At 32.0% G+C, this 15,072-nt stretch overlaps 2 protein-coding genes across 2 annotated transcripts; one reads left to right on the top strand and one right to left on the bottom strand.

The window, feature by feature from the left end:
* Positions 1-2,662: 2,662 nt before the first annotated feature.
* LOC122582091 (ATP-dependent 6-phosphofructokinase 2-like) lies at positions 2,663-4,192 on the top strand. Its single transcript, XM_043754444.1, has 2 exons — positions 2,663-3,248; positions 3,356-4,192. The coding sequence occupies exons 1-2, from the start codon at positions 2,673-2,675 to the stop codon at positions 4,175-4,177; spliced, it is 1,398 nt and encodes a 465-aa protein (XP_043610379.1). The 5' UTR covers positions 2,663-2,672; the 3' UTR covers positions 4,178-4,192.
* A 52-nt stretch (positions 4,193-4,244) lies between these two features.
* LOC122582092 (DNA-directed RNA polymerases IV and V subunit 4-like) lies at positions 4,245-6,674 on the bottom strand. Its single transcript, XM_043754445.1, has 10 exons — positions 6,572-6,674; positions 6,352-6,419; positions 6,224-6,265; positions 6,065-6,127; positions 5,890-5,976; positions 5,579-5,690; positions 5,107-5,184; positions 4,934-4,967; positions 4,789-4,857; positions 4,245-4,515 (listed from the first exon to the last, which is right to left on the bottom strand). The coding sequence occupies exons 2-10, from the start codon at positions 6,389-6,391 to the stop codon at positions 4,411-4,413; spliced, it is 630 nt and encodes a 209-aa protein (XP_043610380.1). The 5' UTR covers positions 6,392-6,419; positions 6,572-6,674; the 3' UTR covers positions 4,245-4,410.
* Between the last annotated feature and the right edge of the window lie 8,398 nt (positions 6,675-15,072).

Raw genomic sequence — 15,072 nt, forward strand, 5'->3', positions numbered from 1 at the left:
ATCAAGATGTACGTCTCGGCTAGTGACAGTGACGAACTTCTTATCATTATACTATAATTTGCAAAATATAACACTTAAAACCGTATATCTTCAAAATTATAAGTTTTTATTACTTAAATGTATGAAAATTTAATATTAATAATATCGTAAACCCCGTGTCCAGTGTTGGACACGGGTCTAAAATCTAGTTTATACCATTAAACCTTATGTGTATATATATACTACTTCCGACCCATTAGACTTTGTCTGCTTTTGAATTTTTAAAGTTACACTTTACAAACTTTGATCATAAATATTTTTATTTGAGTTATATAATAGTTGATGAAAGTTATATCAATGAAACACACATTTAAAACACAATTAATCCATACAACCTTCATCAAATATTATATAACACAAACAAAAATATTTATGCTCGAAGTTCGTAAAGTTTGACTTTAAAATTTTACAAGTGGAAAAATTAGTGGGACAGATGGAGTATAAAGGATTGCAACCACTATAAATAATCATCAAACACTGTCTATCAAATAAATTTAATTCTATCAAATTAATCTAATTCCGTTACATCATGCTGATACTATGCTAATACATATTATCATGAAATTCATGCAATGCGGGGGTAAGAGCAGTGATGAATGGTATGGAGATATCGAGTGATGTAGGCTCATATAAATTTAAGTGATGTAAACATAGCATTAGAACAATCAAGTTGGGTAATGAAACTATCAAGGATGCGCACCTCTAGTTGAAGATATTCGCTAAGGATGAATGTATAGAATTGGAGGATAAGATGTGTCGCAAGTCAGAAGCTTAGGGTTAACGTGACGCATTACCCTTGTGTATGCGCCGCGTGTCAGAAAAAAAAAAAAGAAGCACCTAACCGGCTAACCTGCCGCATTCCTAGCTCAATCCTAGTCATACATTCGAGGGTGTCTTTGTCTTTGCTATTGTTAGGTATTGAACAATATCTTTAGATGCTAATGGCATCATTTATTCCAGCTTATATTTATCAATTTGAGTTTATAAACTTAGATAATTGAGCCGATGAACATGAGCTTATTGACTTTTGAAAGTACTTCATAAGCCGATAACCTCTAGACTAACTTTTAAGTCTTGATCTATTTGAATAAAAGCTTATTGTAGTTTTGGGCTCTTTAGTACTTTGCTAGTGGCCTTTTAATTTTAATATATTGTCGTTTTGAAAAAAAATATATTAAAAAAAAAGGTTTTGTTAATGACAGCCCTTAGGGTTGTCAATAAAAATTAATTGGGTGAATAAAATTTTGTATCTTGTTGTTAGGAAAATCAGAAAGCCAGTATCTAATATATAATGTACAAGTTTTTAAGCATGTAATAAGTTGTTAGCTGTCATTATCATTTTCCTAAAAAAAAAAAAAACTTCCGTACCCTTTTAGCTAAGGAATCCCTACTTATTAACAACTCTTGTTACAAGGACCATAATCCATAGGCATAATGCATTACTAATACTAACTGTATCAGATTTTACTATTAAATTAAAATATTAATTATCTTTTATTATACTAAAACATAGTTGCTCTAATAACTTATCGACCAATCATAGCTCTCGATTTTTTAATGTTGACTTTTGTTTTCAATTTTGACTTTAATTTATACTTTTTTGTTTTTCATCACAAATTTACACTTTTTACCCAATAATTTCGATATAATAAATAAATAATAATATCTAATATATATCCGATAGAATAATAGCTAATATTTATCCAATAAAATAATAATTAATATATATCCAATAATATGTTCTATCATATATATATGTAAAATAAATTTAATTTAATGTAAATATATCAAGATTTTAATAGTAATTGACTAATTGTAATATTTTAATATTAATAAAGACAGTTGAACTTATAACTTATTAACCAATAATATCGCTCGATTTCATCAAATTGACTCTCGATGATGTCACCATTTAGTTTTTTACATAATTTTATTTAATTAATAAAAAACAAATAACTAAAATAATTATTTTACAATGTTATTAAAATTGGTTTCTATCTACAAAGTCCAGATTTCACACAAGAATAATTGTACATCGCAGTATCTTGAGTTAAGTCGAGAAGGGGCTTTAAGGTGTTAATATGTGACAAAGATGAGAAGAGAAAAGAAATTACAATAAATTTCGTCTATAAAAAAGTTTTTCAACTGTTGAATGAGGGTATATGCTTCCAATATTATTTTTTTACATTAGTTTTATTTCTATTAGCTTAACATTCTTGACATTTGAATTAAACACATAATATCTACATATATCTTCAACTTTGAACTTATAAGCTTTTATGAGTTACAAGTATTAATATCTATTTTTAATAATGTCGTAAATCTCGTGTCCAGTGTTGAACACGGGTCTAAAATCTAGTATTATAATTATAACGTATAAGAACTGATTTCGTTTAGCATTGGTATTTGGTAGTATGAATTGACTTTGAACAAGAAGGAATGCCATATATTGGATGGTTAAATATGAATGCATGCATATTCATTGTAGAGTAATATTCGGATTGTTTTTTAACAGTCCAACTTTTGTGGCTTCACAAGTGTTAGGATGAAATTATGCATTTCCTTTCCCTTTGCCACAATACCAAATTAAGCTTCCCTTTATCTCTTCCTGCCTGTTGAACTAATGATCAACTATGAACACCGATACCGTCCAGGATCAGCTTGAAAGCCTCACAATCTCTCCGATCAATGTCAATATAAAACGCCTCCCACGCCTCACTGACTACCTCCCCAACCTCCGTAAATACACCAACCCTTTACAAAACAACAGCTTCTACCACCACTTAGACGACGATGGATTCTACATTTCCCACTCTGACATCATCCTACGTCAGATTGTCTTTGACTTTTCCGGTAACTTTCCTACAAATTCACCTCACTTGGCCTACCATCGTGCCGGACCCCGCAAAGAAATCTTGTTTAATCCCAAACAAGTGCATGCCGCCATTGTCACCTGTGGAGGTCTATGTCCTGGACTCAATACTGTGATCCGTGAATTAGTTGTTGGGTTATGGGAGTTGTATGGGGTCCGGGAGATATTTGGAATCAAAGCAGGATACCGTGGGTTTTATTCGTCTGATCCAATTAGGCTTGATCCAAAACTGGTTCACAATTGGCATAAGAGAGGGGGTACTGCACTTGAATCATCCAGAGGCGGTTTTGATCTTGAAAAGATCATCAATGCCATTGAAACTCGCGGTTTTAATCAGGTAGATTCTCTTTATGTTTCTTGATTACTTTTGTTATGGGTTAGGATACTCTGATGACATAGATGTGTTTCTAGGCTTCTAGCTTCATAACATTTGTAAACCTACAGGTGTACATCATTGGAGGAGATGGCACTCTACGAGGCGCTGTAAAAATATTTAATGAACTTCACCGCCGCAAACTAAACGTTGCAGTTGTTGGGATTCCAAAAACAGTAGACAACGATGTGGGAGTTATTGACCGATCATTTGGATTCCAGACAGCTGTTGAGATGGCCCAGCATGCCATTAGTGCAGCCCATGTTGAGGCCGAGAGTGCACCTAATGGAATAGGACTGGTCAAGCTCATGGGTCGCCACTCTGGTCACATCACCCTGGATGCAACTCTAAGCAGTTGTGATGTCGATTGCTGTTTGATTCCTGAAAATGACTTTTACCTTGAAGGCAAAGGAGGCTTATTTGAGTTTCTTACCCAGCGTTTGAAAGAAAATGGGCATGCAGTTATTGTCGTGGCAGAAGGAGCAGGCCAAAATATCATTCCCAGGACTGATTTGCAGAAACAGGAGAAGGATGAATCAGGGAATCCGGTTTTTTTAGATGTCGGGGCATGGTTAAATTCAGAGATCAAGAAGTGGTGGGAGAGAGATCACAAGGGTGAGTTGTTTACGATTAAGTATATAGATCCTACTTACATGATACGGGCTGTTACAGCTAATGCTACGGATAATTTGTACTGTACATTGTTGGCCCATTCGGCTATCCACGGGATTATGGCAGGATACACAGGGTTTGTAACAGGTCCAATAAATGGTAACTATGCTTACATTCCTATGGACGAGGTGGCAGACTCTAAAAGTCCAGTAGGTACCAAAGACCACAAGTGGAATTGGGTTAGATCAGTCACTGCTCAGCCTGATTTTCAGAGAGCTTAAGCCCAAGCCCAAGGCCCAAACCTCAGGCTGAATCCAAACCATCGATTGTTATCTCACAAGCAATGGGTAAGACAATGAAGACAACATGTTAACAGAAGCCAAAGAGTACAAATCAAGCAACTAGCAGCGTTTTTGCACCTATACAATAAATTCTAGAAAATGATCATCAGCATTTTCCTACACATCAGAGTCAACAAAATACGAGATTACCAGTGAAATACATATTCCTTCAATCAATCAAGCACTATGGCGTCTCTGGTGCTCTCTGTAGCATGTTTAACCTTCTTCAGTTCAGTCAACGCACTTTTCAAGGGTTCCTTTACCTTGCTTTTCTTAGCCTGGAATACCACAAAAACATTAAACTGCAGCCTTTAATGGTAAATAAAAAAAGTAAAGTAAAGTAACTCCCAATGCCGTACATACAAATCAATCTATATTATTGACGGTTTCCCTTTAGCCACAGCTTATTTGGCTTCTGATTAAGAAATCCAATATTGCATTCTATTCTTCTTTGTTTATAAATATATCTAGCAAAGGTGTCGGTTACCAACTTATCTCATGCTTTTGATATATCTAAAGTTCCTTAGGATCAATGGGGTAAAGTATCATACCTTCAATGATGGCAAGAGACCAAAAGCTTCACCAGAAGTTTCAATCGCAGTATTTGCAATGACACACATCTGAAATCAATAGAATTTGTCTTTAGGATACAAATTTTATATCTAAATGCAGAGTTTTGGAGGTTCAAATTGATACCTCGCCATCAGAAACACCTAGGTTCTTGAGAGATCTAGTTTTGAGTTAAAGGATCACCAACAATTATTTAAGTGCAATAAAAATTCACGGCATATAAATAAAATGGAATGAAAAGGAACAGGAAGCAAAATGAAAAGTAAAGCATCTTAATGCTCATAAAATAGAAAGGATACTCCAATATCTGTCTAACCGAATGAGGATCAGTGTAAGGATTGGTCCTGGTGGCATACTGCAATGCCCTGTCAAAGGAACTGAAAAAGGAGATATGTGTTAAGAAATGTATTATGCATCGTTCATGCTTCAATTGCTTGCAAGCTGTATGTTTTCCTACTGAAGATACATAAACTTATATATGAGAAAACTTGGGTGATATGTCATATCTGGAAGGTCAAATGGATCAAAAGTCACCAAAGTGTTTTTTTTGCATAAAGCCTTGTATAATCATTTGACATACAAATCTAGATTATTATAAGAATATAATCACTTTTGCAATCCTATTTGACACACTAAATTATCATAAAAATGTAGAAAAGCTTTCGACGAAAAGAGTTTTGGGTCAGCCCCACCTGACCTGATACCCAAACCGTCCGACCCACACAATATGCCACTTACAATGATAAACATGATCTAAATTTAATTTCCCACCTAGGGATTTTGATTGTTGGATCCTTGGACAGTAGCACCATATGGTCTTGAATTCCTTGCAAGATTTGTGCAGCTTCGCAGTCCATCAAACACTCGGCATTTTCAGGAATCTCTGCTTAAATAAATATCAGAAATTAACAAACAATATAGCTTAGCAACACACAAACCTCGGTCACTATCTTTCAGGGATGCACACAAAACATTACCAAATTAACGTTAAGCGCACTAGAACAGTAAATAGTAATATAAAGCAGCTTCATTTAGTGTAAGCCATTAACGAAATCTCGAAAAGAAGCAAGAAACACACTAACCCTCTTCAACCTTGAGCACAAGCGCAGGAGGCTCTTTCTTTGAACTGACACCTCCCTTTTCTCCCTTCCCCCCTTTGCCCTTATCACCTAGACGACAATATCCGTAAACGCAAACGACAAAGTAAATAAAAAAATTTACAAAATGGCACTAAACTGCTGCTTATATAAGTCATACCTTTAGCGAAAGCGGAATCATTGTTCCCGTTTCCATTCGTTTCGAACTTTTCATCAAACATATCTACAAAATCCATAAACATTTTCCAAATGTAAAAATCATATACATAAAAGCCACTAACTTTTATTATATTTTGTATTAATTAAATGAAATATATACCTTCAGAATCAAACTGAACTCTCCTTGATCCCTTATCTTTCCCTGTAATAAATAATTCACAAATTAAATAATTGTTATTTTAGCCCTAGAAAAATAAGATAAAAATTTAAAAAATGAATTAGAGATACCTGGAGATTTTAAAGCAGATTTTCCTCCTTTATCGGGCATTCTTATTATTTTCTGTTACACAAAAGAACTAATACATGCAAACAGAAAGAATGTGAATTATTAAAAGTGATTTATGTTAGGGTTTTTGTTATTAATTTTTAATATTAATATATATATATGAAATGAAATCTTAACTGTTAAAAATGTAAAGATGAAAGAAATGAGGGATTGGAATATTACCTAATAAATTGAAGAAAGAAGGAAGGAGAATGAGGGTTTAAGGAGCTGAGCGTATGTATCCTTGTTCTGATTTTCACTCACACTGTGAAATGGAATTAGAAAGTGTGTTCCATTTTAGTTTTTACCTCAGCAAAAAGGTACGAGTAATATATTAGTCTATGGTCCTAAAACTAGGAACTACTCCGTCCAGTTTCTACCTAAATGGTAAAAAAGGCACTCCAATCTTTGCATGGGATAAGGATCGAACCCACGATCTCTATCTCCAGAGACAGGGGTGTTTACCATCCAACCATACCCCTTTTAATTGATTTGTAATACTTGGAGTAGGAGTTCAAATAAGAAATCTTTAAAATTTATTAAAACTAGTAGATTCCGAGTCCCACGTTATGAGACTTAATTTTCGCTTTAAAATAGTTGTATTGTTTTATGTACTTGTGATTAACTTTCAACCGTCTAAAATTAAAAATCATTCTGTCACGAATAAGCTTTTTTCAAATGTATAATGTTAAAGCCACATTAACTTCCGTCTGAGCATTGTGAAGTTTAATTATTGTGATTAAATTTTGTTACTTATGGTATGTCGTTATATATGTTAGCTTCAAACTTTTGACATATGAAATAGATACTTATTTAAAGCAATACCACAAACGCATTATGTTTGGGATGAGTGGCTAGTCAAGCTGTTGCATACTGATTAATGCTTCAAGTTGTATGTTCGTAGCTTTATGTCTTGGCCTGTTTCTTAGGCTCGTTTTGCAGTTTATGTATCGAGTAGGGTCTAGATTAGTTTGCTTTTAGTGATATCTAGATTTCTCTTGTAATTGTATTTTTTACAGCTAGTGTCTTGCTAGTTGTATATATTAATAAAATTATGCCGTTCTAAAAAAAAAATACCACAAACGCATCTAAAAGTGGAATACATATATTTAATATGCACAAAGAAAAAGGTCGAATGAAAGTTTTCAATATATTAGTTGAAACTACCTATAAAAAAGCGTGCAAAAACCGAATAAGGTACATAACATTACGAAACATGACCATTAAAAAGTTGCAATACTATACTGTTTGGAAAACCCAAACGGAAAAAAGGTGTGGAAAAAAAATCAATAAGTAACCCGTAATAAAAAGCTCAAACAGAATGCGATGTGACAAAATCCAAATAATGGTAATGGTACGGGATATAGGCATTAGAAAGTTGCAATATATTGTTTGAGAACCCAAAAGGAAAAAAATTGTGGAAAAAAAAATAAATAACCCGTAATAAAAGATCGGACGGGATACGATTTGGTAAAATTTTACAGGATGTTACGTGGCCGAATAGTAACTCGCCACACAGGCGATTCCTAAAACTCACCATGAAGTATATCTCCAGGTCTATTACAGTGAACTGTAGACTATTTTGACTTGACTGTAATCTTCAACCCTGATCCTTCTTTTATAGATGCAAGATTGAATCGACTAGACCCGTGTTTGTTGCAATTCTCATAAAAAAACCTCAAATGCAGATTTAGTATCAACCTGCATTACCATAGATGGATAATTAAGTTCTTTAAGCGTGAGCTTCTTAGTGCAGTTAGCCTTTTTATATATATTACACCAAATTTCATGGAACACTTCCATAGAAGTCCCATATTACCTAGCATATGTTTCTAAGTGTATTTTTTTTTCTTTCAAATTATCAAAACCAAAAATTAGAAAGCATTAACATAACCACCCTATAACATGTTGTTAAGCCCATAAGATCTCTTGAATGTCAAATTACGATTATATGTGTGTATATAGAGGGAGAAATTTAAGCATGGTTATTACAATACCTTCATCAAGAAAACAGTAAAATATGTTTTAGTTTGTTTCAAGTCATTTACCTTTTTTCATAAGCATTGGAATTCATTTTAAAATCTTTCTATGAATGTGCAAAATTGTGTACAAACTTTATACACGACTAGTCGTGCAGAAGAACGCCCCCTCTAGCAACTCCTAAACCGTAACAGTTTGCATCTTTCACTTCATTCCTAACTTAATTTTAAAAAAAATTATAGCATAATTGATACTCTTGAGTTTAAGTAAAAAAAATTAAAAAATAAAATAAGAACTAATTCTTGAGTTTAAGTTAATGATAGGAAAAATAGATTAATAGTTACTTTTATTTGGTTTTTTCCTAATGAAAGAAAAAATAAAGAATTTTAAGTTCTTACTAAAAGGAAAGGAAAGAAAACAAAAGAAAAAGAACGGACGGAAAAAAAACAATATAGACCCAAACGTTCCTTACCAAGTTTGAACCAATTTGAAAAGACAAAATTTGTGATAAAATACCACTACATTTTTATTTTCAAATAAAACTAAAAAAAAGTCGATGTTTTAATAATGAATAACAAAAATATTTAAAAACTATAATTAATGTACGTAAAAACCTCGAATGCACTAACAAACATATATTGTGTCACTTGTCATAATAAAAAGATTGAATAGCTAAATATATCATTTACTCACTTTTAAAAAGATGATGAAATAATAAAAATAACATGAGGTATTATTTACTCTTGTAGTTTTATTCTATATATATATTTAAAAATGAAAAGAATGGTGCATATTCACACCATCGGAAACTTTTCATTTCTACCTCGAAATTATATATCTCTTTACTTTTTCTTCACTTTACTTTATAAATATTCGGTTGTAAAGATATATATGGGTATGGGAGAAAGATTAATAGGGTGTGATAAAAGTTTGATTTGTTTGATTATTGTAAAGAGAAGTAGAGGAAGCAAAATGGCCAAAAAGAAGTTAAACACCAAAAAAATAAACAAAACACATTAAAGGTAAAAAACCAAAAAAGGACAATTAAAAGTTAAAATTTTCCATTTACAAAAAAAAAAGTTAAAAGCCAAAAAGTCTCAAATAAAATAAAAAACAACGAAGAAGCTGAGAGTCTGCCATTAAAAAATTTCACTAAAAACAAAATTAAAAACTAAAATGACCAAATTTTCGTTACTAATTTTGTTTAGTGACCAAATTTTGGTCATTATGATAGATTAGTGACCAAAAGTTTGAGTGATCAATTTTCGTCACTAAAAGTCCATCACTAATTTTGTTTGAAGACCAAAAATTGTCATTTTTTGGGCACTAATTTTGTTTAGTGACCAAATTTAGTGATAACGTTTTTTTAATGGTAACTAAATAAGGTTATTAGTGACATTTTTCTTGTAATAATCTATATATACATGTTACCCTTTTTAAGAAAATATGATATTTTTTTATGCATTTAACTCTTATTTATAATTTATTATCTTAATCTAAAAGTTACAAATAACGCCAAGAAGTCATTTAAAGATTTATACTTCTTCAAATACCTTTTAATTAATAGGAGTAAAACATTTGAACATAACCAAGTTTTAAATGTTAACATAAGATCGAGACTTGTAAACCACCACTGGAAAAAAAATGTAAAGTAAAACTACTGTCTTCAAAAGCATTTCTTCACAAAAAATAAAATAAATTATTATAGTGTATGCATACTAAAAAAAGAAAACCTGCCAGCAATCACGATTTGCAATTTTATCTCACAAATTTGAATGGCTTTTCTGGTCTACCTCTAATAGTAACATCTTACCTGTAGTAGCAACGAGTGACGGATTCAAAGTGAATATTATAGTAACAGTCCACCACTAATAGCAACCATGAAAAACCATGATTATATATGTAAGGGGGGTTGGCCGCTTCATCCACATTCAACTAGCGTTGTACTCGCGCGATGCAGCGGGGAATAAGAAAAAAACGTCGGTGATTTGTGGGGCGGCGGCGATGAAAAAGAAAAAAAAATAAGCCTGCGGTGGTGGAGGGTGGTTTTGGGGCGGTGGTGGATGGTGTTTATGGGGGGATAGCGTACATAGAAGGTGGATTGCGGCGGTGGATGGTGGTATTTGGGGCGGTGGTGGATGGTGTTTATAGGGGGAGAAAATCAGAGAAGGGGGGAGGGAGAGAAAATCGGAAATCGGATGAACGTATGTGTGTCTAATGAGCGTGATGGAGAAAAAATAGGGTAGTGTAAATTAGAGGGCATAAAAGACATTTTAAAGGTAGATGTGTTAAAAGGGTGTGGTAGTTTGCTTATTGAATATAGATAGATAGAGAGATTCTTAACATAAGTTTTAACTCAATTCTCTTAAAAAAAAATAAGGTCCATAATCATTATGGAAATCGACAGACTATTTAAAATCGACAACAACATACAATTTTAATTTTAGATTTCTATCTATATTTCCTAACAATTTTTTAGTAACAAAAAAAAGCAGATATCTCTAGCACATACACAAATACAAAACTCTCATTCTTCGGCCATACACAAATACAAAAACTCTCATTCTTCGGCCATAATCCTGCTCATCCGTAGCAAGATGTTCCTGAACCACCAAACCCTCTCAATAAAAGCCCCTTATTTGAAAAACAATCAGATAAACAATTACTCGACTATTAGTTTATGCTTACCACGACCATCCTGTTTACATCATGATATAAAAATTAAACAAAGCACCAATATCCATAATAAAAGGAATAATGTGTAGCTGAATATATATATAGATCAATTGCAATCGAATGTATAATTATATATAGATCAATCCGGCTATACATTAATGCTTGGACAATCTTATCAGATGCGATATCCGCAATTAAATCAATTGCAAGTATTTGATTGATTGATAGCTTCAAAATCCTAAAAAAGCATTAAAAAATAATGTAAATTCGATGATATATAGATCATGTGAACAATAACATATTTATACAAAGAAACAAAATTAGATTTAGAAAATATGTTGAGACATGAATATAAACATACAATACCTTTTGCCCTTTTCATCTTCTTGTTTGTAAATGATGATATTATAAAATGAGAAGCATGAATGGTGAAACATGAATGTGTTTGTGGCTTTTATAATGAAATAGACTATAAAAATTCTTTGAAATCGAAGTGTGTTAGGTACGTATTAATTCGATTTTGGAAAGACTTCAAATTGTGTTTGACATTTTCTAATTAAAGGTTTTACCATGTATTAACGGGCGTTTTTTTCTTTTTCCTTTTTGTATTGTTAAAAGTTTCAAATTTTTGGTATAATTCACCACTTACCATGTACATATAAATTTAGTTTGAATTTATTTTGACTTTGTATTTGAATGGCTAAGATTGTTTTTCTCTTTTATTTTCGATGGTCAAGATCAAACTTAAAATCTATTTTTTTTTCTCTTAACTATGGTAGCCATATATATATATATATATATATAATTTTGTGGTTTGACAGCTGCATCCACATTCAATGGAGCGAAATGACTTGATTTTTTTTAATAATAAAAGCAAAGACATAAATGTATATATAAAAAATATCATATTTTCTTAAAAAGGGTAACATGTATATATAAGTATTTATATCTCCAAAAACGCTAGCTAGGAACCATCTAATAGACTAATATACACATAAATTGACTTGATCTTCTTTAATAATAAACACGAAGACATAAATGTATATAAAAAATATATCATATTATCTTAAAAAGGGTAACATGAATATATAAGTATTTATATCTCCAAAACGCTAGCTAGAAACTATCTAATAGAATAATATTGACATAAATGTCATATATACACCAAAAAACATGTTTATATTTTGTTGTTTTAATTTGGTCCACCGTCCATGCTATAGAGTTTCCTTACCTAATAGAAGGAGACCCCCCCACCCCCCTCTGGGGAAAAAAATCTAGTAATCTGGTAAATGCACAAAAAATATTAAGGGAAAACTTTGCCTCCTAGAGGCATTTCTTGTTAATATCAATATTATTTTTGTATAAATCTACTAAAACAAGTTCATTCTTTAATATATGAATGTTTTCAAATTTAGTAATTATCTAATATAAAATATTCTAATGATCTTTTTCGTACAAAAAACTATAAATAATGAAAAGTAAAATTAGCTCAAAAACGATTATGGTTATAATTTAGATAAGTATTTATATATATATATATATATATATATATATATTGATTGTGTTTAAATTTTTGATATTCATTTTATTATATATGTTGAAAGTGACTCTCCCCTGGTTTCGAACCAAGGACCTTATGTTACTTTACTAAGTAGCTTCTTGTTTTACCTTGTCATGAAAAGTTACTATTCATCCTTTAATTCCTCTTAATATTATACTAGTAAAATTATACCCCGTGTTGCGGGGATTCAACTGTTCGTTGAAGCAGTTGCATTATTCTAGTGTAATCGCGTAGAACTTTCAACTGTCTTCATTATGTGATCGATAGATTTGTTTCAAATATATATTTATTTAGAGGTAAACACATTAGGTTATTTCTCCACATTGAGAAGTTTCACTTATTGTGATTAACTTTTGTTATTGATGATTTGCACTATATATATTAACTAAAAACTTTGACATATGAAATATATATTTGCCCAAAGTCAAAACTACAAACGTTTTTAAAAGTTTGTAGCAACAAATATATATATATATATACATATATATTTTATAGGCACAATAATCCAAAAATCAAAAATGAAAGAAAAAAATTTTTGAATAACAATTTTCAATATATTAGTTAAAAACGACAAAGAAGAAAGGTTTGAGAAAAACTATGTAGTTGCATAATAGTACGTGGTACATATGGTACGGGATATGACGATGAAAAAGTTGCAATATATTTGTGAAAACCCAAAAGGAAAAAAGTTTGCAAAAAACCAATAAGCAACCCGTGTTTGAAAACCCAAACGGAATATGATGTGGCAAAATCCGATTAGTAGTTCAGGATGTGTGGTGGACGAATAGTAACTCGCCACGTAGGCGGTTACTATTTATGTAGTTATTGTTCATGTTTCAAGTTGTATTAACATATAGATATAATTATCAATAAAAATAATAATAATTACCAGTCTTAAAAGTATTTACAATCTATTATTAAATTAGTTTATATAAAATTTAAAATTAGTTTATATTTTTATAATTTATTGGTTTGAGATAAGAATTTGTTCTAGAGTCTTAACTTTAACATCTAGTTATTTAAATTAGAACATACATTTAAACAAATTTTCAGATTTTTTTGATTCATAACTAGGAATAGGGGACTTTTTTTTTTACTTTCTTTCTTTTTTTTATTATTGTTTTTCTTAAGCTTTTTTTTTTCAATTTGTTTTCGACTTATATATATATGTGAGGATGATAATATAAGGCTGTTAGGTACCTAAGTTTAGATGCCGGACACTCACATATTAATTTTTTAAACCATAAAAATCATGGCGACCTAGACATTTATTCATTAAACAATAAATAATAAAATCAGTATATGAGGGGTTCCACACCTAAGCTTAGGTGTCAGACAACCTTATATTCCATTTTCCATATATATATATGTATATATGGAGTGAGTAGGGTCGGAGGAGGAGTGATGGTAGTCGGATGAGGAGTGATGCCGTCTGTTGGAGGAGTGAGTGGGGTCGGAGGAGAAGTGATGGTAGTCGGAGGAGGGGTGATGCCGCCTGTTAGAAGAGTGAGTGGGGTCGGAGGAAAGATTCCTCCGATGGGAGGAGTAATGCTTGAGGGAGGTGTATGTAGTGTTAATGGGAGTAGCGGGTGTAGTGGAGGGTGGTGTTGAGGTTTTGCAGCCGGTTACAAAGGTTATAATCGGGAGAAAGACAATTATTTTAGTAATCATCGTCAGGATGGATATTTGATATTTGGTGTGAATGATAAATAATGTGTGAACTAAAATGCTCCAAGTATAAACATAGACAACCTCCTGAACCCAAACAAGCGAGGTAGCAACACCAGAAAACAATGCGCAAAAATTGGAAGTCGCCAAAGTCAACCTTCAAAATGTAAGATGCCATATAAAAAGAAGAGAAAAATAAACTATGAGCCTCCAAAATGTAGTTTCATAGTTTTATGTAGGTATGAGCACGAGTAAAACCCGCCTCAACCCGTGATCCGACACAAACAATAATATTGAAACCGTGACCCGGTTCATTATCCCTTTTAGGTTTGTCGGGTTCAGCTCGACTCTCGGTTTTTTCACTTGTCAAAACTTGGTTTGAACCTCAACGGAGAAATAACATCAAACTCATTACTCTATCAGACGGGTTGGTCAGATCGGTTCTCGATCATACGGATTTTCGGGTCATATACTCGTAGTTTCTTGTATAATAACCTTGAATTGAACTATAAAAAAAAACCCAAATTGACAGTCTTTGCATAATTATTATAAAGAAATTAAAATTAAAAAAAAAAAATTAGAAAAATCAATCGTCTAAAGTACACAAAACAAAACTGGATTTTTGAAAACCTACTTAGAAACCTACCACAACTTTTGGCAAACGACCACCAATCACCCCACCACCACAGTTGTCGGAAACCTCCACCGTCACAGCTGTCATAAACCACCACCGTCTTTCTAGGTAATTTTTTCCTTTTGTCTAGCTTGTCCTTCCTTTTATTGTTAAAATCAAATGTAT

The sequence above is a fragment of the Erigeron canadensis genome, chromosome 9 (genome assembly GCF_010389155.1).
Source record: "Erigeron canadensis isolate Cc75 chromosome 9, C_canadensis_v1, whole genome shotgun sequence".
In the NCBI taxonomy this organism is placed as follows: Eukaryota; Viridiplantae; Streptophyta; class Magnoliopsida; order Asterales; family Asteraceae; genus Erigeron; species Erigeron canadensis.

Bases quoted from the DNA above. Each gene is read 5' to 3' on its own strand.
- LOC122582092 (XM_043754445.1), bottom strand. From the start codon at position 6,391: ATGCCCGATAAAGGAGGAAAATCTGCTTTAAAATCTCCAG. The intron at 6,266-6,351 runs GTATCTCTAATT...TATTTATTACAG, and splicing joins ATCTGCTTTAAAATCTCCAG to GGAAAGATAAGGGATCAAGG. The intron at 4,516-4,788 runs GTATGATACTTT...GTGGTATTCCAG, and splicing joins GTCTCTTGCCATCATTGAAG to GCTAAGAAAAGCAAGGTAAA.
- LOC122582091 (XM_043754444.1), top strand. From the start codon at position 2,673: ATGAACACCGATACCGTCCAGGATCAGCTTGAAAGCCTCACAATCTCT. The intron at 3,249-3,355 runs GTAGATTCTCTT...GTAAACCTACAG, and splicing joins AAACTCGCGGTTTTAATCAG to GTGTACATCATTGGAGGAGA.